The 25187-nt window shown below is 46.8% G+C and overlaps 1 protein-coding gene across 1 annotated transcript in view; it reads left to right on the top strand.

Moving 5' to 3' along the window:
- FRMPD3 (FERM and PDZ domain containing 3) overlaps positions 1–25187 on the top strand; it is a gene marked incomplete at its 3' end in the record, with an annotated part of 68143 nt that overhangs the window by 29044 nt on the left and 13912 nt on the right. The window contains 6 exon segments of the mRNA XM_018044100.1: positions 9439–9543; positions 14290–14397; positions 17231–17362; positions 19323–19442; positions 22862–22998; positions 23298–23424. Of these exon segments, the coding sequence (XP_017899589.1) occupies positions 9439–9543; positions 14290–14397; positions 17231–17362; positions 19323–19442; positions 22862–22998; positions 23298–23424 (729 nt within the window).

Here is a 25187-nt window from a genome sequence, read left to right as displayed (position 1 = left end):
GGATTTAGACTAGATCAGTGTTCCCCTTGCTTGCCTGATCATAATAGTCACCAGGACTATTTATTAAAAATGGAAGTCCCTAGGCCCTTCTCAAAAGTTGGAATCAAGAGGCACTGTGTCTGTTGCTAGGTCACATCCTCGTAGTAATCTTTGTGGGATCTTAGTTCTCTGACCAGAGATCAAACCTGTACCCTCCACAGTGAAAGCATGGAGTCCTAACCACTGGACCACCAGGGAATCCCTGACTTTTTTTTACTTTTTAGTTTGATATCATTGTAGATTCACAGGAAGTTGCAAAGCTAGTACAGTGACATCCCTGGGTATCCTTTACCCTGTTTCTCCCAGTGATTACATGTTACATACCTAACAGTACTATATCAGAACTGGGACATTGACGTTGGTACAATGATGTGAATGCTTCAGTGTTACTTGGTCACATGTGTGGGTTCATGTATCAACACGGTCAAGATACTGGAGGGTTCTATTACTGAAAGGATGCCTCATGTTGCCCTTTTATGGGGCACCTACTCCCCACCCTCAATCCATGTCAACCACTAATCTGTTCTCCATTCCTGTAATTTCATCATTTCAAGAATATTATATAAATGGAATCATAAAGTATGTAACCTTTGGGGACTGGATTTTTTCACTCTGCACAATGCCCTCGAAATTCATCCAAGCCATTGCTTGTATTAATAGTTTGCTCCTTTTTTATTGCTGAGTAGTATTCCATGGTATGGATGTACTACTGTTTAGTCATCCACCCATTGAAGAACATCTTGGTTCCTTCCAGGCTTTGGCTAGTGTGATATTAAAGCTGCTATAAACATTCATGTACAGGGTTTTTTGTGAGCATAAGTTTTCGTTTCTCTAGGACAAATGCCCAAAAGTGTGATTGTCCAGCCATATACTGAGTGTATGTTTAGTTTATTAAGAAACTGCCAGACTGCTTTCCATGAGAGTAGACTGTGGTTCACTGCTGTATCACTAGCACCTGGAACAGTATCTGACAGAATAGATGCTCAGTATTTGTTGGAATAAAGGAAACCTAAATCAAACTCAAGCGTCCAAACTTAGGTGCAGAATAAAGAGCCTAACATTCCCCCATCTCTGTCCCAACTCTCATCCCAGTGCCCCCAACACCTCTTTGTCACGGCCAGGGTGCTCTCCTCTTCCTTGTCCATTTCTTAGTTCTCACCACCCTGTAGACTTCTATCCTTCTTGTAATCCACATCTCTTGTAACACATGGCTCCTTCCTTGAATACCTGCCTTAAGACTCATGTCTTCCAAACATCTTTGCCTGACTAACCTCAGTGAAAGTTTCTAGTTCATTAATTTGTTTATCAAACCTTTACTGAATGCCCACTATTCTAGGCACTCTTCCAGGCTGGGAATATAGCAGCACACAGGACAAACAGGGTTCCTACCCTTGGAGAGCTTACATTCTAGTTCTTGGCCTTGTGCCCTCTCAACCCTGCTGCTCCTGCTAAGTTGCTTCAGTCATGTCTGACTCTTTGCAACCCTGTGGATTATAGCCCACCAGGCTCTTCTGTCCATGAGGATTCTCTAGGCAACAATACTGGAGTTGCCATTACCTTCTGCAGGGGATCTTCCTGACCCAGGGATCGAACCCGGGTCTCCTGCATTCCAGGCAGATTCTTTACCACTGAGCCACCAGAGAAGCTCCTCTAAACCCTAGAAACATAGAAAAGTATGAGAGCACATATACACAGAAGTGATAGTCAAAACAGTTAGCAACCTATACAGGAAGGGCCTTCCAATGAGAATGTAAGCCAGCCACGGGCGGTGGAGCAGAGTCTTGCAGGCCACCTAACTGTGCCAAGTGTTAACCCTTTGTTGGTTGATCTTTAATAAAGAGGTTCCAGGGGAGAGATCAGGTGGCACCCAAAAAGCTTAGGACACAGACTACTTATCAGTCAGTGAGCAAAAATCCCTCAATGGTTTACAACAGGTATGGCCATCCCAGCACGTCCCGACCAAATGTTAGCCTTGCAAACATGTATAGTCAGCAATATAGTATTATAAAGTAAAATAAAGTAAAAATAAAAAGTTAAAAAAAAACATGTATAGTCAGTCCTCATTATTCATAGGTTCCATATTTGCAAATTTACCCACTTCCTAAAATTTATTTGTAACTCCAAAATCCAGACTTACAGCGCTTTCCTGGTTGTTTGCTGCCATATGCGGAGCATGAAACATTTGAGTCTCCCAATGTACCTGTTCCCAGCTGAGGTCAGGCAGAATGATGCTCTGTCTTATTTTAGTTGTCATGCAGAGTCGCCCTGAGGATGGAGACGGTAGGGGGCAGTGCAGTGTAGTCCAGGAAACTCCAGCTAGGGGACAGTGGGATGGGGTTTGAATGCCAGCTCTGATACCTCTTAGCGGGGTGGCATCAGGCAAGTCACTTAACACTTCAGAACCTCATTTTCCCCTGGCGAAATAAAATCGAATCTACCAGGATGAATTGTTTTTAGAATTTAAGATTATAATCTATGTGAGACACACACACAATCCCCCTAGGAACAGTTGTTCAGTATTCATTAGTTCAGTGTTAACACAACTGTGAATAACAAAATCAAGTGAGAGAATCTTCTCTCTTACACTGAAGTGAAAGCTCCTTGAAGACCGCACCCCACCCCCAGCAGACGTTACTGCTGTAGCTCCTACATCACATAACAAGGTAGCACTTGATATCTCATGGGTGCATGAAGACTGCTTCTTCTTATCAAACTCTCATGTGCAGGCTTGACCGTCTCTCAGAAGACAGTCTCCTCCTGATAGGTTCACGTTGTGGCTCAAGAATCTGTACTTTTAATAAGAGCCACAAGTAAATAATTCTGATGCTCAGCAGAATCTGGGAAACATTGAACCAGACTGTCTTTAAGGGTCCTGCCACTTGTACATTGTATAGTTGGCAATAGTCTAATACAGTGGTTCTCTACCCTGGCTATACATTAGAACTTTCTGAGAACTCTTAAACATATTGATCCTTGGGCTCTAGCCCTGACCAATTGAATTACAAGCTGTGGGGATGGAGCCCAGGTATTGATCTTTTGCATGATTCTGATATGTAGCCAAGGTGCACAGTCTAATGTGTAGTCTTTTTCAGATGGCATTTTCTTTTTAAGAGAGTGACTCTTACCGTAGCAGACCATTGGGGAGTATTTTGAGCAGCCATAGGGATCCTTTCCCAGGGATCCTCAAACAGTATTGCATAGGAAGCCACTTATTAAGTCTATATATATTTAAGAATGTTCTTTAATCTTTGAATGATCAACTATTCCCCATGATTGACTGAATTTGCATTAATTTCAGTACCCTTAGACCTTGCCACGTCATTTGTCCTCAATAAATATTTTAAAATAAAGTACTGACTAGTGACCTAGAACAGTGCTGGCAAAGCAAGCAGACAGTCCCTTCAAATGAAACTAGTTTTCTGGTTCTGAAAACAGCCTGTACCCGGAGAGTCTCAGTCCCCTCTGCTTGAAGCCACCCGTCCAGAAAAAAAGCCAAAATCATGGGAACTACTGCAGAAGAACTGGTTTTCCACAGAGCTTCTTGAGTATAGGGCCTGACAGACAGTAGGTACTCAAGTCCTATTTGCTGGATTGATGAATTAATTCAATACTAGCCCCCGCAATCAACGACTGTCTTCTGTGCCTCCTCTGTGCTTGGTGCTGGGGGAGACACAGTAATGCAAAATGTCACCTCTTCTTTTACAACCTAGTTGGAGGGATGAGTGATGGCTATGTGGATTCACAAAAGAGGACTACAGGAAATCCAGGGAGGGGAATGGCAAGGTTGGGAAAGGATTCAGGACTAAGGTAGAATTTGAGCTGGGTTTTGGAAATGGCATTTATTGAGCAAGAGGGACACCAGGGAGCCCTGAAGGGTGGGGATGGTGAAGAGACAGCATGACGTAGGCACAGAAACGGGAAGAAGCTGTGGGCAGAATAACTGACTAGGGGATCGATGGGGAGTGAGGGTTATGTGTGGTGTTGGGGGGCCTTGAAATCCAGGGAGAGGACATGTTCCCCTGCAGGCAGTCCTGAATGCAGGAAGGAAGGACCCCCAGGTCCCTTATCAGTGGGCCCCTGGGATCAGGATGGCCCTCCATAGTCCCAGGCTCCCACAATGATTGCTACGGGAATTGCTTATAAGTAGGTTCTGGTGTCAGAGAAAATGAGGCAGCAGAAGGGGAAACCAGGAGGCTGTTAAAGCTTCCGGAACCTGAGCTCCATGTTCTTCAAATCCTTTCACAATTATCAAAGTGGGGCCCTGTCGTACACTTCAAACATTCGGCTGTATACCTGTCTTCGGCCAAGATATGTGAACACAACCCTGAAATCTGTACGAATAGAGCCACCAAATTAAAAAATGGTCGAAGAATCACCAGCTGCTGAATTCAGCCCCGAAGGAGAAGGCAGACTCTCTCCTCTATTGCTTATTCCACCAAGCTGCTGGCTTCATATTTACTTCAAGGGGCTTGCAATGGCCCTGGAGGTGCTTAGAAATTCTAGTCCCGTGTTTCAAGCCAAAATTCATTTTTGCCAGAAAGGGTGCCTGTTGCAAAATGAGACTTCCAGCTGCTTAGAGGAAAAATGGGGTCAGTCAGGAGCTTAGATGTCCCAGCTTTAAGGTGCTCAATTAATCTGTGCTTTGTGGATTAGGACATTTTCAGCAATTCCTGGGCCCTGCCCTCTCAGAGCCTGACCTTTGAAGCCTGCAATGGGCTGAGAAGTCTGTTTGCTTTGTTTCTGGCCATGCCGCTCGGCTTGTGGGTTCTTAGTCCCTGGCCAGAGACTGAACCTGTGCCCTGGCAATGACAGTGCAGAGCCCTAACCACTGGACTTCAGGGAATGCCCAAAGAAATCTGTGTTTTAATGAGCATTTCCTGGTGATTTTATGCATCAGGTAAGGTTTAGAAACAGTGAGTGAGAGTATGCTAATAAGTTAGTGCAGGAGTCTGTGAACTTCTGTAAAGGACCATAAAGTAAATACTCTAGGCTTTGTGCTTCCCCAGGGGTTCAGCAGTAAAAAATTTGCCTGCAATGCAGGAGGCATTGTGTCAGGAGTGTCAGGAGCCGTGGGTTCAATTCCTGGGTCAGGAAGATCCCCTGGAAAAGGAAATGCCAAGCCACTGCAGTATTCTTACCTGGGAAATCCTATGGATAGAGGAGCCTGGCAGACTGCAGTCCATGGGATCACAAAAGAGTCAGACACAAATTAAGTGACTTAGCACACATGCGTGCAGACCATGTGTGGTAGTACAGAAGTAGCCATAGGCAATGCAGAAATGAAGAGAATGGCTGTGTTCTAATAAAGCTTTATTTACAAAAAACAAGTGGTAGACAGGAGCTGGCCCACACAGGCCCATAATCTGCTGGCCTCTGAAGTGTGTTCGTTACTCCTTCCAGGTACTACATTTGAATTTGGGCCAGGGCCTTCCCAATTCTTAATACTTTAGTTCAGATGGGCCACTCTAGTATCAAAAACTTCAGGCCCCATAGTTGTACTCTGAAGATGCTTTGGGACAGGGCAACCTTTGAGAGTCACTCATGTCACACTGCAAGGCAGGCGTCATCTGTGTCAAAGCACAAGGTTAGACATGACTCCATGACATATAGCAGAGACCAGCTGGCGATGAGTGAGTCACTGCCAGTGATCGAGGCTGAAGACTGAGAATAGGATGGAGTCTTAGAAACCAACAGGCAGGGGTCAGTGAGTAATGAGGCACAAGCAAGCTGAAAATGGCCGTGCAACAGACACTGGAAATGACTAAAATCCTTGAAAATACTGCCAATCCTGCTTGCTGCTTTTGCTCCTATAAATATCTGAGTTTTTTTGTTGTTGTATCTCTAGGACAGGATCTAATCATGGACTTTTGGTAGAGATAGCAAAGAGGCTGTCCCCTCTGCCTATAGGGTACCAGTTAGGGTTCTTTATTTGCACAAATCCATTCACTGGGACCAAGATAGAACCAGACCATTGAACAAAAGACCAGGAATGGACTTCCAGCTTCAGTCCACTGCAGGGGATTATATAGCTAATCCAAGACTCAGAAAATCTAGGTTCTGGGTTTTGCTCCACTACTCAATTATTTTGACACTTTGAATAAACCATAGCCTCTTCCCTGGGCTCCATTTCCTATGTAAAAATGAAGGGCGGACTACATGGCCCATTCAGGTCTCTAGAGATGCCTCATTCCACACTGTACATGAGGATATTCGAGGACGACAGATGATCACAGGGAAAAGACAGGGTGACTGTCGGGTGGAACAAAGAGTTCCTCTACCTCCAGTGGAAATGGGACTACTGTGGAGACGAGTCAAACAGAGCTGCCTGAACAGAACTACAGATCTTTCTGCCTCGCCCCTTCCCTTGTTCCTGCCATAGCCCATGCCCCCCCACCCCCCGCCCCCAGGATCTGAGCACCAAGCTATGTAACACAAAGGCATTCCTGGACTCCTGTGAACAATCGGCACCATAATCACTTTCTGCAACCATCTCCAGCCCTGGATTTCCTTGTGCTGTATTCTCTGCTGCCTACAAATTGTCCCTGTGGCTCGGGATGAGAAGTCTAAGATTGCTTTAGTGCAGTGGTTCCCAACCTTAGCTGTATTTTGAAATCATTCGAAGCTTAATACCTGGGTCCTATCCTCAGGAATTTGATGTCATTGATCGGGGGCGGGGACTGGGTACTGGTGCTTTGTAAAGCTCCTCCCTCCGGTATTTCTGCCCTCTAGCCAGGACGGAGACCCACTGCCTGAGGTTCGGCTGGACTCGGGTTGAACAGGTGGCTTTCTGCAATCTGCCCTCCGTGGGGAATGAGATTGTTGGCTCCGGAAGAGAACACAGCTGGGACCAGGGCCCAAGAGCTGATGAGGACGTTTGTTTCTGGTGTGTCTTTATCTTAGGGCCCTGCCCTCCTGTGGCTGATCTGGTAAATGAATCTCAACTACAGCATTAATGGCAGAAAATTGCTTAATGTATTGCCTTCCCAGCTGGCAGGGACCCTTCAGGGCTGGGAACACAAAGAAATGCTTGATTATAGGGCTCACAGGCTGCGTGGCGAGGCTGGTAGTGGTGGTGGTTTGAAAGAGCCCCAAACCTGATTTCCTCCTTCCTTACTGGAGAGGTCCTGTTCAGAGAGGCAGCTGGGGGCTGCGTCAGGTAGGGCCTTGTGCGTGTGTGCATGCTAAGTCATTTCAGTCGTGTCCGACTCCAGGGGATCTTCCCAACCCAGGGATCGAACCTGCGTCTCTTACGTCTCCTGCATTGATAGGCAGATTCTTTACCACTAGTGCTGCCTGGGAAGTCCAGGCCTTGTAAGCCAAGGCAAAAACTTTGGATTTTGTTCCACTGGAAGGTTTTGAACAGACAGGGTCTGACTTGCATTTAAAAAGGACGCCTCTGTCTGCTGTGTGGAAAATAGTACCAGAGACTGGCGGCCGGAGGAGGGAGACCAGTTTGGAGTCTCCTGCAAGAATACAGTTAAAACATGATGGAGGCTTGCGCCAGGATGGTAATAATGGTGCTATGATGACAAGTAAGTGGATTCTGGCTAGATTCTGAAGATAGCACCAAGAAGTTATGTTGATGGATCAGTTGTGGGAGGTGAGAAAAAGAAAGGAGTCAACTGGAAGACTGGAGATGCCATCTACTGAGATGAGGAAAAGGACTTCCCCGGTGGCTCAGATGGTAAAGAATCTGCCTGAAATGTGGGAGACCTGGGTTCAATCCCTGGGTCAGGGAAATCCCCTGGAGAAGGGCATGGCAACCCACTCAAATACTCCTGCCTGGAGAATTCCATGGACAGAGAGCCTAGCAGGCTACAGTCCATGGGGTCACACAGAGTCAGACATGACTGAGCGAAACCGTTCAAAGCCTTCCACTGGAGCAAGAGCCAAAGTTTTTGCCATGGCTTGCAAGGCCCTGGGCTTCCCAGGTGGCACCAGAGGTAAAGAATCTGCCTGCCAATGCAGGAGACATAAGAGACGCAGGTTCGATCCCTGGGTTGGGAAGATCCCCTGGAAGACGGCATGATAACCCATGCCAATATTCTTGCCTGAGAAGAGCCTGGCAGGCTACAGTCCATAAGGTCACACAGAGTCGAACATGACCAGAATGACTTAGCATGCACGCATGGACGCACAAGGCCCTGCCTGACGCAGCCCCCAGCTCCCCACTCACTCAGCTGTGGCCACACTTGGCTTCCTGACTGTTCCTCATGCACCCCAGTCCTCCTCCCACCTCAGACACTGTCTTGTTCTTTCTGTTTGGAAGGCTCTTTCTCCAGATATCCTGATGGTTGTCTCTCCCTCACTTCCTTCAGTCCTCTGCTTAAATGTCACCTCCTGAAAGAGGTCTTCCCCGCCTGTCTTGTCTAAAATAACACCCCCACCACTCTCACCCTCATGACTTCAATCTCTGCTGTGGTCCCTCAGTCTGCTCATTTTGTTCTCATAGCCCTTATTTGCCTCCTGAGAGGTGTTTCTCTATTTCTTGTCTGTCTGTCTGTCCCTGCTAGGATAGGCACTCCTTGAGGCCAGAAAGTTTTGTCCGTCTTATTCACTGCTAGATCCTCGTCACATAGAACAGTGCTTGGCACCGAGTGGGCCCTCCAAAAATTTGTTACACGAATGAATAAATGCCCCAGAGACATGAGGGTGCCCCTCACTAGGACTCCTGCGTTTTCTCAAATCCACAGTGCACCCAGGAAAGACTCAGTTTCCAGCATTTGCTAACCATGCATCCTGCTGAATTTGTGGGAGTTTTCAAAAACGAGAGACCCTAGCTGATTGTTTGAGTGTCTCTACAGAGTTGGATGAACAAAGTAGTAGAAAGCCTAGAACTAGGAAGCCAGGACACCTGGGTAAAATTGCTAATATCTCTTCTGTCAAATAGTGTAGAAACTGTGGATAAATCATTTTGGCGTGCTAAGCCTCCTTTCTTCTGCATCTAAAATAATATTTTCTATGAACCTCCTTCCTAGGGGCAGGACATATCTTTGAAATGAATAAGATTATTTCCGTAAATCCTTTGCAATGTTCATATTCAGATGTAATAAAAACCACCATTTAGGTATATCTCACATTAAGGAAACCAAATATATAAAATTTCAGTGTACGTTATTACAAAGAATTTTTGCAAACTCCCCTAGGCCTAGAGCATTAATAATGGGATTCAATTTACTCAAATTTGATTCATGCCCAGCTTACTCAGAACATACCAATCATCTAAGGAAGCACTTAGCACATTGTCTTGCACCTAGTAGGGAATCAATACTTATTTATTGGCTTATTGATCCACAAGGCAAAGGGGGGTACCCGTACTGAGACATCTTAACTCCATGCAGCAAATGTCAGGTTTTCTCCAAGTATGGTGAACTCATGAGCCCTCTCTGTTTTTTCCAGTCCCCCAAATCTGCCTTCATCAGTGCGGCAAAGAAGGCCAAGCTGAGATCCAATCCTGTGAAGGTCCGATTTTCCGAGCAGGTGGCAGTTGGAGAAACAGATGCAGTAAGTGAGCTTTCGCCTCCTCCCCTCAGCCCTTGGCCAGAGTCAGCCAGGCTGTCGAAGTATCCCTTTTGGCCAGTTGCTCATCTGCTGCTCCTCAAGGTGGACAGCATTATGAAGGGGTCAGAGGGGGGACCTTGGGGCTCTGGGTGGGGAGCGAGTGAGGGGTGCGTGGCATCCAGAGAAGCCCTGGGCATCGTGGAGAGAAGGAATATATATCAGTTCACTCAGAAGCCTCATGGTACTTCAAGAAATTTCCATCTCTAGCACAGTACTCAGAACAAGTGCTCCATAAACATCATTTGGCTACTTGATAGAAACAGGAAGGAAGTAGTGGTTTTCTGAAGATGTGGCGAAATTGAGCCCTCAGCATGTTGAAGTGATCCTGCAACTCCAGGTCTCAACTAGAGAAGACTGGGCAGTGAAGGGCGAAGCAGCCTAGGGGAAATGATATAGACTCTCATTAAGTCACAGAACTTTTATTAACATTAGATGCCTGCTGTGTTCCCAGCACTACAAGGGATGCAAAATAGATACCTGTTCCCTGCCTCTGGATTCCTCTCAGTGATGTTGGGAGGACAGGCGACTCAGATTGAGACAGTATAGAATCCACCACTGGGTGATGGGGTTTTGAGGAGCAGGTGGTGTTTGACCACCCATGTCATGTAGCAGCCAATCTGGAGGGGTCGTGGCCAGCCCACTGTCTTTCTCACTGCCTTATGGGGTTAACATGAACTGAGCTGTCTGCTGCAGATAAGCAAATGAGAAGAGGCGGGTAGAGCACATAAAGATGTGTATTAGGCAGCCATGGATGATAACTCCAAGTCCTCCAGGAGTCGGCAGAAGTTGGTGATATCCCACGGGGGCGGGTGGGAGGAGGCCAGCAGCGCTAACAGGTGCTGTGTGCCTTCAAGGCTGTCATGGACTGGGCTCTCGGGAGGCCCATGACATTTCTGTAGTGAAGCACAGCTGCAGCTGAGACAAGGCAGGAGGACAAGCCTGAGTGGAGAATCAGTGGGGCACCAGCACCCCTCTAGTTCTTTGAGGCAGAGCCACCCAGAGGACGGGATGGATAGAGGTCAGAGATGTCTTATGACTCAATTTCCCTGACCTTTATCCCCAAACTCTGCCAAGGCCCTCCTCCCTCTCCATTTGAGAAAGACTGTGAAGCCCAAGGGACAACTGGGCCCCACTGGCTAAGCCATCTGAATAATTGGTGGCTGGGCTCCATGTCAGTCTCAGCAGAAGAGGTTGAGGAGAAGCAGGGGCCACAGAGAGGAAAGGGAGCTGTGTGGAGTCCTTGTGTATCAGCTGAGGTACAAGTCACTAAGGGTACATTTGTGTCCTGAGCCCTGAACACCCAAAGGAAATGAGACCTGAATTTGGAGAGTCGAGGTGGCGCTAGTGGTAAAGAGCCCGCCTGCCAGTGCTGGAGACATAAGAGAGATGGTTTGATCCCTGGAGTGTGTAGATCAGGAAGATCTACACACTCCAGTTTTCTTGCCTGGAGAATCCCATGGACAGAGGAGCCTGGCGGGCTACAGTCTATAGGGTCGCAAAGAGTCAGACAGGGCTGAAGAGACTTAGCACACATGATAGACAGGTGCAGCTTCTCCCATCTCAGTGAAGTGAAAGTCACTCAGTCATGTCTAATGCTTTGCGACCCTATGAACTATACAGTCCATGGCATTCTCCAGGCCAGAATACTAGAGTGGGTAGCCTTTCCCTTCTCCAGGGGATCTTCCCAACCCAGGGATTGAACCCAGGTCTCCCACATTGCAGGTGGATTCTTTACCAGCTGAGCCACAAGGGAAGCCCAAGAATACTGGAGTGGGTAGCCTATCCCTTCTCCAGCGGATCTTCCCAACCCAGGAATCAAACTTGGATCTCCTGCATTGCAGGCAGATTCTTTACCAACTGAGCTATCAACATCACAGAAAAACCCACCAAGGCCTGGTCACCCAGTGAAGAATCGTATCCCTCCTCCCCCTTCCATTCTTTCCCCCCTTTTTTCCTCCCCTTTCTTCGTCTCCCTTGTGTTCTCCCCTCCACCATGACTCGCCTCTCCATATGTCACATCTAGCCACAGGCAGAAGAAAGCCCCCACTCCAGACCAATCTAGACAGAAATGCCCCAGAGTGGCTAGAACCCACCCCAGGTTACTGTGTTGCTCCTGGTCAGGTAAACCACGGGTGGTGGGAGGCTCTTGTTTGGGAGAGACCAAGACATCAACCTTCCCACCCTAGCTGTGCTCAGGAAATGACCTGATGTCACAACACTCCCCTCCACCACCGCTGCCACCAGCATGGACCATAGCAGCCTCCCCATTGTTTAGGTCTGGGGGGCGGGGGCAGGGTGTCCAGGCCCAGATGACTCCAGAATCCCTTTCTCTTGGTGTTCCAGACTTTATTAAGCAACAAGAACAAAAATAAATCCTGTGGGCATTCCTTGCCAACTCTATTTTTAAGCAAAATCAATTAAGTAATTATCTGAGTCCAAACCAGTGTGCTAAATAAAACCTGCCACCACAGAGCATCATCAGCCTGGGAATCTGGGGCCTCTGGGCTTGGTGGGAGCAAAGCATCTTGGGATCAGGGAGAGAACCAGGGAGTCACTTTTCCAACTTTAGATCCCATCACTCCCCATTGTGGCTTGACTCCATCAGGAAATGACCTGATGTCACAACAGTGCCACCCCCTCCTTCTACCACACCCTGACCCAAGAGGACTTGCTTTATGTTTTTGTACTTGTCCATGACAGTCCCTAGATCTGGACTGTTCTTGTCTGGCTTCTCTGATAGTCCACGCCTGCCATCTCCTTTACAATCAAAATGCAATTCACCTCATCTAGGAGACCTTAACTTATACCTTTTGGTTTGTTTTGGTTTTATTGTTCTCTAGTCGATCATGTGTGTGCCATGTCACTGTAAGAGTGTAAGGCTTGGAGTTCCCTGGTGGTCTAGTGGTTAAGAATCCACTTGCCAGTGCGGGGGTCACAGGTTCAATCCTTGGTCAGGGAAGATCCTACATCCCACTACTGAGCCCATGCTCTGCAACAAGAGAAGCCACCACAACTAGAGAGTAGCCCCTGCTCACCAGCAACTAGAGAAAGGCTGCTTGCAGCAACAAAACCTCAGCACAGCCAAAAATAAATAATTTTTTTAAAACAGTATAAGGCTAGACCCTGGTCCTCTGCTTTTGCTGTACCCCCATGAGGCTTAATATAGTGCTGAGTGTTTAGCAGAGGCTCAGAGAATTCAGGACACTGCACATCTGAGGCAGCTTTTCAGGTCCTCTAGAACTGATGATGTTGGCCCAAGGAAATGGTTGGATTTCCATAATGAGTCTAATCAATGAGCACATATTAAGCACCTCCTGCTCATATGTTCAGCAGCCATTTATTGAGCACCATCTGTGTGCTGGGAACTCTGCTCAATGTCAGGGCCACAAAGATTGAATAGGACATAGTCACAGTGCTGCATTAACTGTTTGGTTACAAAAGACACACATTCTTCAAAAAGAGCACTGGGACTTCCCCGGCAGTCTAGTGGTTAAGACTCCATGCAGCCAATGCAGGGGATGTGGTTTCAATCCCTAGTCAAGGAACTAAGATCCCACATGCCACACATTGTGGCCAAAAGATTAAAAAAAAAAATTAAAAAAATGAATGCATAAGGAAATACTTAAGAGCACTTAGAGAGGTGTGTGAAGGACAAGGAGGTCTGGCATGCTGTAGTCCATGGGGTGGCAAAGAGTTGGACATGACTTAGCGACTGAACAACAACAACTGATAGGTGTGTATAAGTTGCTAAAGGAACAACGTGGGAACACCAGGTTCAAGTACCTGATGATATTAGACAGGCTTTACAGAATTCATATTTAAGCTGGGTTTTGAAGGATGAGTAGGAGTTTTCCAGGTATCAAAAGAGGGAGGCAGAGGGAACAAACTTTATTTAATAAAGGTTTATCAAGAACCTAACATGAACCACTCTATAAATACAGAAATGCCTAAGCCAAGAAAGCTTTAAGGAGTTGTCAGGTGTTCAAAACTGGGCTTTGCAAGTGGTTCTCAATCAGGGTCAGTACTGCCCATTCTCAGAGAGCTTTTGGGAATATCTGGAGGGTGTTTGGGGTCATCCCAATGATTTGGCTTGTTATTGCATTTAGTGTCTCAGAGTCAGAGATGCTAAATGTCCTTCAGGGAGTGAGGCAGTCCTCAAATGATGAGTTACTAGAGGTGTACAGGTATGAAAAAACAGTGTGGGTACCAGGAATGATAAGACATGACTGGAGAAGTAGGCGTGGACTAGGTCAGAGAAGACCTAAGGTGCTTGGATGGAGGGAGACTGGCAGGGCAAAGGCATGGAAGTGATCTCAATGTATGAAGGGCCCGGTGGAAAGGAAGGAGGCAGGAGATATGAGCCGGTGAGTGAGGTGGGCTCCTAAGACTTCCCATCAGCCCTTCAGTGTGTGGTGGTCTCTATTGGCCAAGCCCCCTCTGAGCTGTGGAGCTTTGAGCCACAGTAGACCGTGGGTGTGCTGTGACATCAAATGAAGGGTGAGCTTTGGATATGGCCCATTGTCTTCTTGGAGAATTTGCTTTTGGTCTCTGTGTAATGTTATCTTTGATCAGTTCTTTCGTCTGTCTCTCTGTCCTTCCACACCTTTGGCTCCCTCTCCTTCACTCACTCCTTTCTCTTCCTTTCCACTTCCCTCCTCCTAAATGAGCCCCCTCCTTGTCCTTTCACAGAAAATGATGAAGAAAGAAGCTCTCCTCCTCATCCCCAATGTCCTGAAGGTTTTCTTAGAAAATGGGCAGATCAAATCGTTCACATTTGATGGCCGGACTACTGTTAAGGTACCCCCAAAGTCTCCTCTCGCGGGTTGGTACTGTACTCTCTGGAGCACATACAGCTGCTGGTCTCGGAGTTCCTCTGAGTCTGCACAGAGCTGCTCACTGCCAGAGCAAGGTGCTCTTGGTCTTTGACCTCCTGCTCCCGGAAGTACCTGGTTGTAAAAACGTACAGTCCTTGAATGACTGTGGTGGGGGAAAGTTGCCTGCCCAACTGTGTGCTAGTGATCGTAAATGTGTGTGTGTGTGCATACATGTACATGTGCATGGATGTGTGTAGGCATGCGTGTGTGCACACATCTGTTAACAAACTGCTTTGTGTCATGTTACCCTGTGTCCTTCATGACTTTTAGGAGCTAAGGAGTGTGATGATCATTAAACCATTTATAAAGCAAAAGTGATTTGTATTGATACAATAACACCTATGCAAATTTACACACAGAAATCAACAAACCATCTCTCAGGAGATTAGCTTAGCCATGCCTTGCTTTTTAAATAACAACCAGCTCTTAAGCACTGAACCAAGATTGAAAAAAGTCCACCAACAGTCCCTTTGGCTATTCCTTTCACAGGAAGAGCAACTAAAGAGCTCTGATTCTTAACAGCTCAGCCAGGCATCTGGAAGTTGTAGTGATTCCCTTAGTCCTGAGGAGGAGAGGCATGTACCATTAACCACCAGGATCTACTCTGCTCTGGGACAGAAATATCTGTTCCTGCTGCTTCTGGATTCTCTCCAGAAAGAGAATGCCATCCTCAGAGTGAATGTTTCCATGCAGTTAATGCTTCCCAGAGCCTGGCAGGCTGCAGTCCATGGAGTCACAAGAGTCAGATATGACTTAGTGACTGAACAAGACTGCCAGGCAGCTACAGCACCTGCCCAGAAAACCCACTTGGCCCAGGGCTCTCCTGAGGTACCCCTGCTGGGACCAATACAACCCTATACTAAAGCAAGCTGTGGGCCAGGAAACTTTCCCTAAGAGGAGTTACCAGGTGTTCAGAATTGCCTTTGCCAGCGATTCTCAGCCTGGGTCAGCATTGCCCCCTCCCAGGTAGTTTTTGGGAATGTCTGAGGGTATGTGGGGTCATCCCCATGGTTTGGCGTGCTACTGGCATTTAGTGTCTCAGGGTCAGAGATGCCAAGTGTCCCACAAGAAATGGAATAGTCCCCAAATGATGAAGAATTGTCCTGTCCAAAGTGCTAGTAGCGGCCGAGTTGCAAAACTCTAGGCTTTATTTAACCTGTGTTGATTGAACTGAGAGTTTCTTTGGAAGGCTTAGGCCTGGGTGGATTCCCCAGGGAACCTAGGACTGAAACACACTCCCAAAGCTGCCCTGAGGTGGTCTCTTGACTGTTGAAGGCTTCCATCTATGGGACAGACATTAAAACTAAGCCACCCAGTGATGTCCGAGTGCCCTCCCAAGTCCAAGTCCAAGAAGTGGGTCCATGTGTGTCAGAATCTTCCTGTGTGTTACATCATGGACTGGTATGGCCATTGTTGATCTGTTCCCACACTGGAGCATTTACCACTTTCTTTTGCCTGAGTAGCTTCTCCCTTCACAATGGCACCACCGTCGGTGCTTCCAGGTAGCCCCAGCTTTCCAAAACAATGGTGGCCCCTGGCTGGTGACCATACCCTGACTTCAGGGTGCACTGGCTGTTCATTGGAACTTGGACAGGCTGCCAAGCCACTTGTCCCGGAGAGGTACCTGAGTGAATAGACAGCCTGGCACAGGGGCCATTACACTTGTAACACAATTTGGCAATCACCAGCTTGGCCATCCACAGTCCCACTGCAGCTGAACAGCAAAGACGACCTCATTTGTCCGTGCCAGCACTCCAGCAACACTGGGGCCTCTGTGGCTACTTGCATAATACAAAGAGATACTCTCAAGTACTCGCCAGTTTCCAGCCTAGCATTTGAATAGCAAACTGGCTTTCAGTGTTCACTGAGGAGGGGCTTGTTTGGCAACCCTGGCTAGAAGGGAGCTTTGCATTCCCAAGCCTGCTTCTCTCTGGCCCTTGGAGGCTTGAGCCACACTGACTCTAGGAACACACATGTTAGAGGCCGGTGTATGCCGAAGTCACAGAAGATAGATGGGAAGTGTCAGAACTGACATGTGGGCAGCCCCCACAGATCTGTTCCAGACACCCTAATATTAAAAGGAGGGCAGCAGAGCAGATGGAGCTTGGAAGTCATCAGATTCCTGACTGTACATAGAACATGTGATGTTGTTCCTCTGCACGGACACATTTTTCAAGTTGCTAAATTGATCATCTCTAAAAGCCGGTGACAGAGATGAATATTTTGCCAGTAACTGCAAGTCATTCAATTTAGATTATGAATCCAGAAGTCATGTACCTTTGAAATCATGTAATTGTGGCCTTGGCTTTTGTTGATTCCTAAGTAAAGAGTTGCTGGACAAACCAGAGGGAACATCCTCATTTACATTAGAAGCTGAGGGAAGAACCCACCCCACACATGGCACTAAGGACAGGCTCAGGAGATCATTGGTTGAATGGAGGGGGGAGGGGGAGGAAGGGCCAGGACCTTCTTTTGCCATCTACCTGGACCAGCCAAGTTTAGGAAGACCTCCCTTCACCCCTTCTGTGTTCTCCAGGGCCCAGGCCTCTGAGCAACACTCCTAGGTCACTCTTCTCATCCTGTAGCCCTGCACCTGGGCCACCCTGAAGGCCAGTGGCTCTGTCTGGCCCACTTTCCCACCCTCAGCCTTCTCCCCAGGACTCTCTTGATGTTCAGTCCCCTTCTGCCATGTTGGGTGCAGAAGGTATCTTAGAGCTGGAAGGGATCTCTCTCTCAAGGCTCTTTTGTCTTTACAGGATGTGATGGTGACATTACAGGACCGGCTTTCCCTGAGGTACATTGAGCACTTTGCTCTTGTCCTTGAGTATGCCGGACCAGAACAGAACCACAAGTTCCTGCTTCTCCAGGACAAGCAGCCCCTGGCTTATGTAAGTAATTCCTCTGTCACAGCTTCATAGCTTTGCAAGTGGCCTCTAGTAGACAAGAGGCCACCAGGCAATCTCTTACTGGAAAATTCATCATGATTTGCTCAGCCAGCTCCTAGAAGTCCCAGTTCTCAATCAAGGTCTGTCCCAACCACCCACAGAGGCCTTTAAAAATGTCCCTTGGGGGACTTTCCTGGAAGTCTGGCGGTTAAGACTTCACCTTCCAATATAGGGGGTGTGGGTTTGATCCCTGGTCAAGGAGCTAAGATCCCACATGCCTCATGGCCAGAAAAAATAAAATAAAAACAGAACATAATAGAAGCATATTATAACAAATTCAATAGAGACTTTAAAAATGGTCCATAGCCAAAAAAAATTTTAAAGAAAATGTCTCTTGGGAATTCCCTGGTGGTCCAGTGGTTAGTACTCCCTGTGTTTTCACTGCTGAGAGCCCAGGTTCAATCCCTGCTTGGGGAACTAAGATCCCACAAGCCACTCAGCTCAGCCAAAATAAATAAATAAATAAATTCTGTAAAATGTCTCTTGTAACCTAAAAAAGGCATGACGGTTGTTAGTCTTGGTGGTCACTAGTAGGGAAGGCGTGGAGTGGCAATTCATTGTGTGGAAGGCTGAGCTGAAGAGCAGTGTCAACTCCACCATCTCATGGAGTCCCTGCCTGCTAGACTTTTCCGCCTCCGAGAGGACACTCAGCCTTCAGATTAGGGCTGTAATATGGAAGCGTCCGCGAGTAGAGTCTAGTGAAACCCCCGAGGCCGACACATGTGGACTGGGGAGGGGCTGAGTGAAGCCAAGAATGGACGGTGTGTCACCCATGTCACCCATGTGACACCCATGCCAAGTTTCAAAGTGGAGTAGGAGAAAGTGTCTTATCTTCCCAGCCTATGGAAAAAAGCCAGTGAAATCCAGGATTGCTGGATAATGTTTCACTAATGGTGATTCACCACGAAGAGGAAGACAGGCAACCAGGGCCAATCAGTATTCCCAGGAAGTGCAGACTTCCCTGGCGGTCCAGTGGTTAAGAGTCTGTTCTCCCAATGCAGGGGACATGGGTTCGATCCTTGGTCAGGGAACTAAGATCCCACATGCCACATGGCATGGCCAAAGAAAGAAAGAATTTCTCATTTGCTTTAAAAAAAGAATATTCTCAGAGAGGGAGAGAAGGAGTTGGAGAGGGACGGCCAGAAAGAAATGTCTAAAGGAAGCAAAGCAAAAGCTTAAATTAGACACACCAAAATGAAAGGATTTAAGAGAGAGGAATTCTTCAAGGGTAGTTCTCAGCCAAATGTAGTCCAGAGACTTAGGTTCCCACCTATGAAGGAAAAAAGGTGGATGTCCTGCCTGGATGGAGGCCTAATCACCTCCCTGCTCATCAGGGGAGCTTATGGATCCAATTGGTCTCTTGTTCCAAATGGGATTTTTAAGCATTTTTATTATAAAAAAAAAATCTCAAACATACACCAAAGTAGAAGGAATTGGATAACGAATCCGCATTACCCATCTCAGCTTCAGCAGTTACTGGTATATTGCCAGCTTGTTTCAGCTACACCTCCAAATAGGATTTTAAGTCCTTGATTTGGTTGCTCATCAGCAACTTCCTCTGCCAGAGGCTGAGCCCCTCTGCAAGGCAAAGGCCCCACAGCAAGAAGAGTCAGAGAAGTTGCCGGGAGCCCTTTCTTCCTACCTTGTGTCCTGGGCCTTGGGTTGTTGATAAAGACCAAGTCATGGATCAGTGGTTTGAAAAATTCTAATCGCTTTGGGTCAGAAGGGCAAAAAAAGACTCGGCTCCTCATCACTTTCCCCAAGGGTAATTGAAATCAGCCAGGCAGAAGACAGAGTAGGAAATAGCACCTAGCTCTGCCCAGGGGGCCCTGAGCATGCTCCTGCCACCCCAGCCACTGATTCCCCATCTCTTTTCCTCCCACCTCTCACTTCTGGGATTCAGGTAGTGCAGCGGACACACTATCATGGAATGAAATGCCTCTTCCGGATAAGCTTCTTTCCCAAAGACCCCGTGGAGCTGCTGCGTCGGGATCCTGCTGCTTTCGAGTACCTGTACATCCAGGTAGAGTCTGGTTTTGGGGATACCCAGACGAACAGATCAATGGACAAACAAGCAGGCAGGCTGCTCTGCTGTCACAATGGAGTCGCTCTGTAAATTTTGCCAACCTTCAGGTAGCTCTTTCCTTTTTGGCTACCATGGTAGGGCATGGTCAAGTTGGTTGGCCTGGCAACTTGGGCTGTCTGGGGCACCAGTCTGTTTGTCTATTTGTCTAGACAGATCCCATCAACTTTCAGGAGGAAGCAACCCTGGTAACTCTGGCATCTTCACAGGATACCCTGGTTTAACAAGTGCATTTGGGTACTAGGAGGTCCCACTCCTCAGTTCTAAGCTCCAATAAGGAGACAGTTCTCAAATCAGTTCATCCACAAACATTTGCGAAGCACTTACTCTGGGCCAGGCCCTGTGCTAGGTGCTGGCAATCAAAATGATCAAAGAACTGTCGCAGATTGCTAGAGCTCAGACAGATATGTGCACAAATAAATACAAGACAGTGTGACAGGCAGTATGAGGATGGCAGGGTACAATGTCAGTAGGGGTACTCAGGAAGCAATTTGCCAACTCTTCCTGGGTGAGGCATAGTGAAGGCTTCACAGTGGAAGGGATAGATGCATGCTCTTAGCCTTGAAGGATGAATGAATGTTTGCTGGGTGCAGAGATGGATGTTTGATTCAGATATTTTGGAATTTGCTGACAAGATCTTGTCTACCTTGCCTTTCCCCTTTATGATGATGTGTTCAGCTGTATTCCCTTTTTATGCTGAAGTTAGCTTTAGTGAGGTCTAATTGACACATAGCAAACTGCACATATTTAAAATGACCATTTGATAAGTTTTGACATATGTTTATATCCATGAAGCCATCACCACAATCAAGATATTAAACACATCCAACACCCCCAAAAGTCTCCTCAGTCTCCTCTGTAATCCATACCCCCATCCCCAGGCAGCCACTGACCTGCTCTCTGTCACTGTAGATTAGTTTGCATTTTCTAGAGTTTTATAGGAATGAAATCATACAGTATAAACACTTATTTTGATCTTGCTTCTTTCACTCAGCATGATTTTGAGGCCCACTCATGTTGTTGTGTGTATCAGTAATTCATTCCCTTTTATTGTTGAGTACTGTTCTATGGTATGGATATACAAAAATTTGTTAACCAGTCCACCTGCTGATGGATATTTGGGTTGTCTGGTTTTGGCTACTACAAATAAAGGTTCTATGAGCATTCATATACAAGTCTTTCTATGATATATGCTTTCTTTTCTCTTGGGTGAATACCTAAGAATGGAATGACTTGATCATATGGTAGATCTATCTTTCCTTAATTTCTTGAAGGAATTCCAATACTGTTTTCCAAGGTGGCCATGCCATTTTACATTCACACCAGCCATATGCTAGAGTCCCAGTTTCTCTACACCCTCATCAGCACTTGGCAGTATTTTTAAATTTCCATCATTCTAATAGGGTATAGAAGTATCTCATTCTGGTTTTCATTTGCATTTCCCTAATGACTAATGATGTTGAACACCTTTTCATGTGCCTCTTTGTCATCATGCATCTCTTTTGTTGAGGTATCTATTCAAATCTTTTGCCCACTTTTTAAGTTGGGGTTGTTTGTTTACTTATTACGGAGTTTTCAAAGTTATTTGTGTATTCTAGATACAAGTTGTTTATTGGATGTGTTATTTGCAATTATTTCATCCCAGTCTCTAAACAGTGTCTTTCACAGAGCAGAAGTTTGAATTTTGATGAAGTCCAATTTGTCAATTTGGTTTATTTTATGGATTGTGCTTATGGTGTCATATTTAAGAAATCTTTGCCGAGCCCAAGTTCACAAAGATTTTGCTATTGTTTTTTTTCTAAAAGCATTATCATTTTAGGCTCTGCATTTAGGTCTATGATCCATTTTGAGTTAACTTTAGTATGTGGTACAAAGCATTGATCAAATTTCTTTTTTTTTTCCATATGGATATCCAATTGTTCCAGACCATTTATTAAAAAGAGCAGCCTTTCTTCCCATTAGTTGCCTTTGTGCCTATGTGAAAAATCAGTTGTCTGTATATGTGTGGGTCATTTCCGAAGTCTCTATTCTATTCTGTTGATCTGCTTGTTGATCTTTATGCTACCATCACACTTTTTTGATTGCTGAGGCTTTTTATTGATTATTATAATTCTTATTGATTACTGAAGCTTTTTAACAAGTCTTAAAATCAGGTAGTGTTTGTCCTCCAAATTTGTTCTTTTTCAAAACTGTTTTGGCCATTCTAGGACCTTTGCATTTGTGTGTGAATTTTAGAATTAGCTTGTTAGTTTCTATCTCAAACCTGCTGTGCTTCTGATCGAGATTGTGTTGAATCTATACATTGGTTTGAATCTTCCAACCCATGAAGACAGTACATTTCTATATTTCTTAAGGTCTTCTCTAATTTTTCTCAACAGTGTTTTGTACTTTTCAGTGTATAGGTCTTTCACATGTTTTGACAGATTGTCCTTAATAATTTCATGTTTTTGATGCTATTATAAATGGTTTTGATTTTCAATTTTAGTTTCTGATGGTTGCAAACATGTAGAAATATGGTTGGTTTTGTATATTGATTATGTTGATACTGAAATATTGATTATATCCTGCAACCTTGTTAACTCATTAGTTCTAGTAGATTTTTGTGTTGATTCTGTTGGATTTTCTACATAGATGATCGTTGATGAAGCATTCCTTTTACACTCTCCTCTGCTGTAGTGATACCACTGTGGCTCTCTAGTCTCTTAGCTTATTCTGGTTCCACCTCAACACAATGGGCAACTGGTCTAACCTAGGCTGATCCTTGATAGCTGGGATTCTGACCTTCAGGGTCTGAGGGTTGTCTTACCTTTGGCCATTAATTCCAGGAGATCCTTTTTAGGATAGCATAGGGGAGACTGACTCATTATTGCTTTTGATCTTCAGACACCAAGGAAAAGAATATCCGCCCCATGCCTGCCATCCATCTCTCACTGTGGGCTTCTGGGCCAGAGCCCTATAGAGAATCCCTCCCAGTGCCTCTCTTATTTTGTTCTTATCTGAACTGGTAGAGGAGCCTCAGATGGCTGGGGGTGAACAGTGGTGAGTATAGGCAGAAAGGCAGAAAGGTCTTTTGGAACAGGAGGAAAGAAGGGGAGTAGTGCCATGTCTCACTTCTGTAATGCCCTAGACATTCTACCTGTTTGTGCCTTGCCATTGTGTGTACCTGGCACTGAGAAGGGGGCAGTCAACTACCTGCTGAATGAAGCAAATAGTGTCTCTTCCCCAAGGGCAGAACCTTCCTCTTCCCTTTGATCTGGGATGCTTACTGACACCAGGATTCTCTTCTGGGATGTAAGTGAGTCCGTGGTGCAGTGGCTGAAAGATCTCTAACTGATGGGTTGGACTGCCCTCTCTTGCAGAGTCGGAACGATGTCATCCGAGAACGCTTTGGAATGGACCCCAAGCCGGAGATGCTTTTGGGCCTTGCTGCCCTCCACATCTATATCACTGTCTCAGCTACTCGACCTAGTCAGAAGATCTCACTCAAGAATGTGGAGTGAGTTGTGCCAGGGCCCTTCAGGAGGGGGGCACATAGCTACGCAGGGAGAAGGTACAGTGGTTGAGCTGTGCTATGCTTTTCAGGACCATGGGCCTGGGATGAGAGTGAGAACTGGACTTCCTCACAACCCCTAGACCAAGATGCCCTTGAGCTCCAGCTTCTACTTGTCCGCCTCCTGTCTTCCCTAGTCTCCATTCCTCCACCTCTGTCTCCGATTTCAGTCCGTTTCTATCTTGCCATATTCCTTTCCTGTCTCACTTTGTCTCTCTAATTTCCTACTTTTCTTCTGCTTTTAGGAAGGAGTGGGGCCTGGAACCCTTTCTTCCCCCCTCCCTCCTACAGGGCATCAAAGAAAAGACCCTCCGGAAATCTCTCTCTCAGCAGCTGAAGGCACACCAAACACATCCTTCCAGTGGCACCAAGGTATCCAGAGTCGGCCCCGGGGCCCCCTGCTGGGGCACTAGTGGCACTGGGGGACTCCTGCGTGGTTTCCCAGCAAGTCTGGTCTTCTGGGGACTCTCCCCACTGTTTTTGACCTGGATACACATCCAGCTTGACCAGATATGGACGATGATTGTGGAGAGGATTTTTCCCTAAGCCTGAGCCTCCCCCAGAGACAGCTCAGTGGCAAGTCATTGGGAAAGCCCAGGATCCTCAAAGCAAAGGGACCAAGATGCAGGCAGAAAAAATTCTTGGGTTGTTTCACTGATTTAGTCATTGTTGGTGAAGCACCTGTCGTGTGGACAAGCCCCAAAACCTGAGGAGACACATTTCCCATGGAAACGACTACTCTGTCCTCCATTAGCTTTCTAGTTCATTAGTCCTGGTACAGGGAGATAAAAGCCCAGCCCCACGGGACAAGGTCTGAGCTGGATAACAGGACTCCAGATCACTGCTGGGCACTCCAGGTCACTTTGAGGGCTCAGGTCACTGCTGTACTTTCCTTCCCTTTCTGGGGTGCCCTCTGAGGGACTCCCACTCCCTGCCTCCCCAGCCCCGAAGGCCCTTCTCTGACTTGTAAGGCTCAGTCCACTTGCCTCCTAAGAGGCAGTGGTGAGAGGCCCCAGAATCCACACGCAGATGGAGACACAGACACAGTTGCCCTCTTATATCGCACCCATTCCCTGCATGCCCAACTAGCTTCTCTTTTAAGATGCAAATTTCCCCGGAGAGTTAAGCCATTCCTACCTTGCTGTGCATATTTAATCAGATTGTTTTCTTCCCAGTGGAGAGTTTCAGGGCTCCTAACCATCTCCTCAGCAAACATTATTTTAGAGCGCCGCCGCCCCCCTCCCGCCCGCCCCCCCAGCACTTGGGCTGGAGACATAAAGATGAAGAAAGCCGAGTCTCTGCCCTGAGTCAAGCATAGGCTGGTGGGAAAACCAGAGGCAGTCACAAATCCAACCCATGCAGGTTCCCTGGAAGCTTAGAGGAGAAACAGCCAGCCCAGCCTGAAGGAGATAGAAAAAAGCCAGGAATTGGTGCATTTGATGCCAGTTGTTCAGTCTCTCAGTCGTGTCCGACTCTGAGATCCCATGGACTGCAGCATGCCAGCCCTCCCTGTCCTTGAGTTGGTGATGCCATCCAATGCCAGAGATAGGTCTTAAAGGACAGATAGGAGTTTGTCTAGACGAGTTGCAGGGAGGAACATCCCCAGGCAGAGAAATCTGACATAAACCAGTAGAGAAGGTTCAAGAAACCTTCCTGGGTAGGGTGCAAGCAAGAGAAGAGGCCAGAGAGGTTGGCAGGAACCTGTTCGTGGAGGGCCTCGTGTGCTGTGAAGAGGGATTATCCTTCATCCTGTAGGCAGCACAGAGCCATCAAAGGGTTTAATTGGGCAGCTGATGTGGTTTAAGTTTTAGGCTGCTCCCTCTCACTGAAGATGTGAAGGGAAATGAGTGTTGGTACTAAAGGTAACCTGGCTGCCAGGTGCAAATGGCAGACCTTGAGGCAATGACCATGGAGCAAGAGAAGAGGGATGTAGGGTGGAGAGGGAGTTAAGAGGTAGAATCAAGATGACTTGGTGACTCGTAGGTTTCTGGCCTGAATGCCCAGGGAATGCCCGGACCACTGCTGGAAATTTTCTGCCAGAGGAAGAGCAGGGTGGGGAGTTAGGAGTGCTCAGGATAAAGGTATCGAGTTGGGGATGGCCAGCACCTAGTGGTCATCAAGGATCTCAGGAGAGA

The sequence above is a fragment of the Capra hircus genome, assembly GCF_001704415.2.
Source record: "Capra hircus breed San Clemente chromosome X unlocalized genomic scaffold, ASM170441v1, whole genome shotgun sequence".
NCBI lineage: Eukaryota > Metazoa > Chordata > Mammalia > Artiodactyla > Bovidae > Capra > Capra hircus.
The sequence above is the reverse complement of the archived record's forward strand: the minus strand, read 5'-3'. Positions and strand labels throughout refer to the sequence as shown.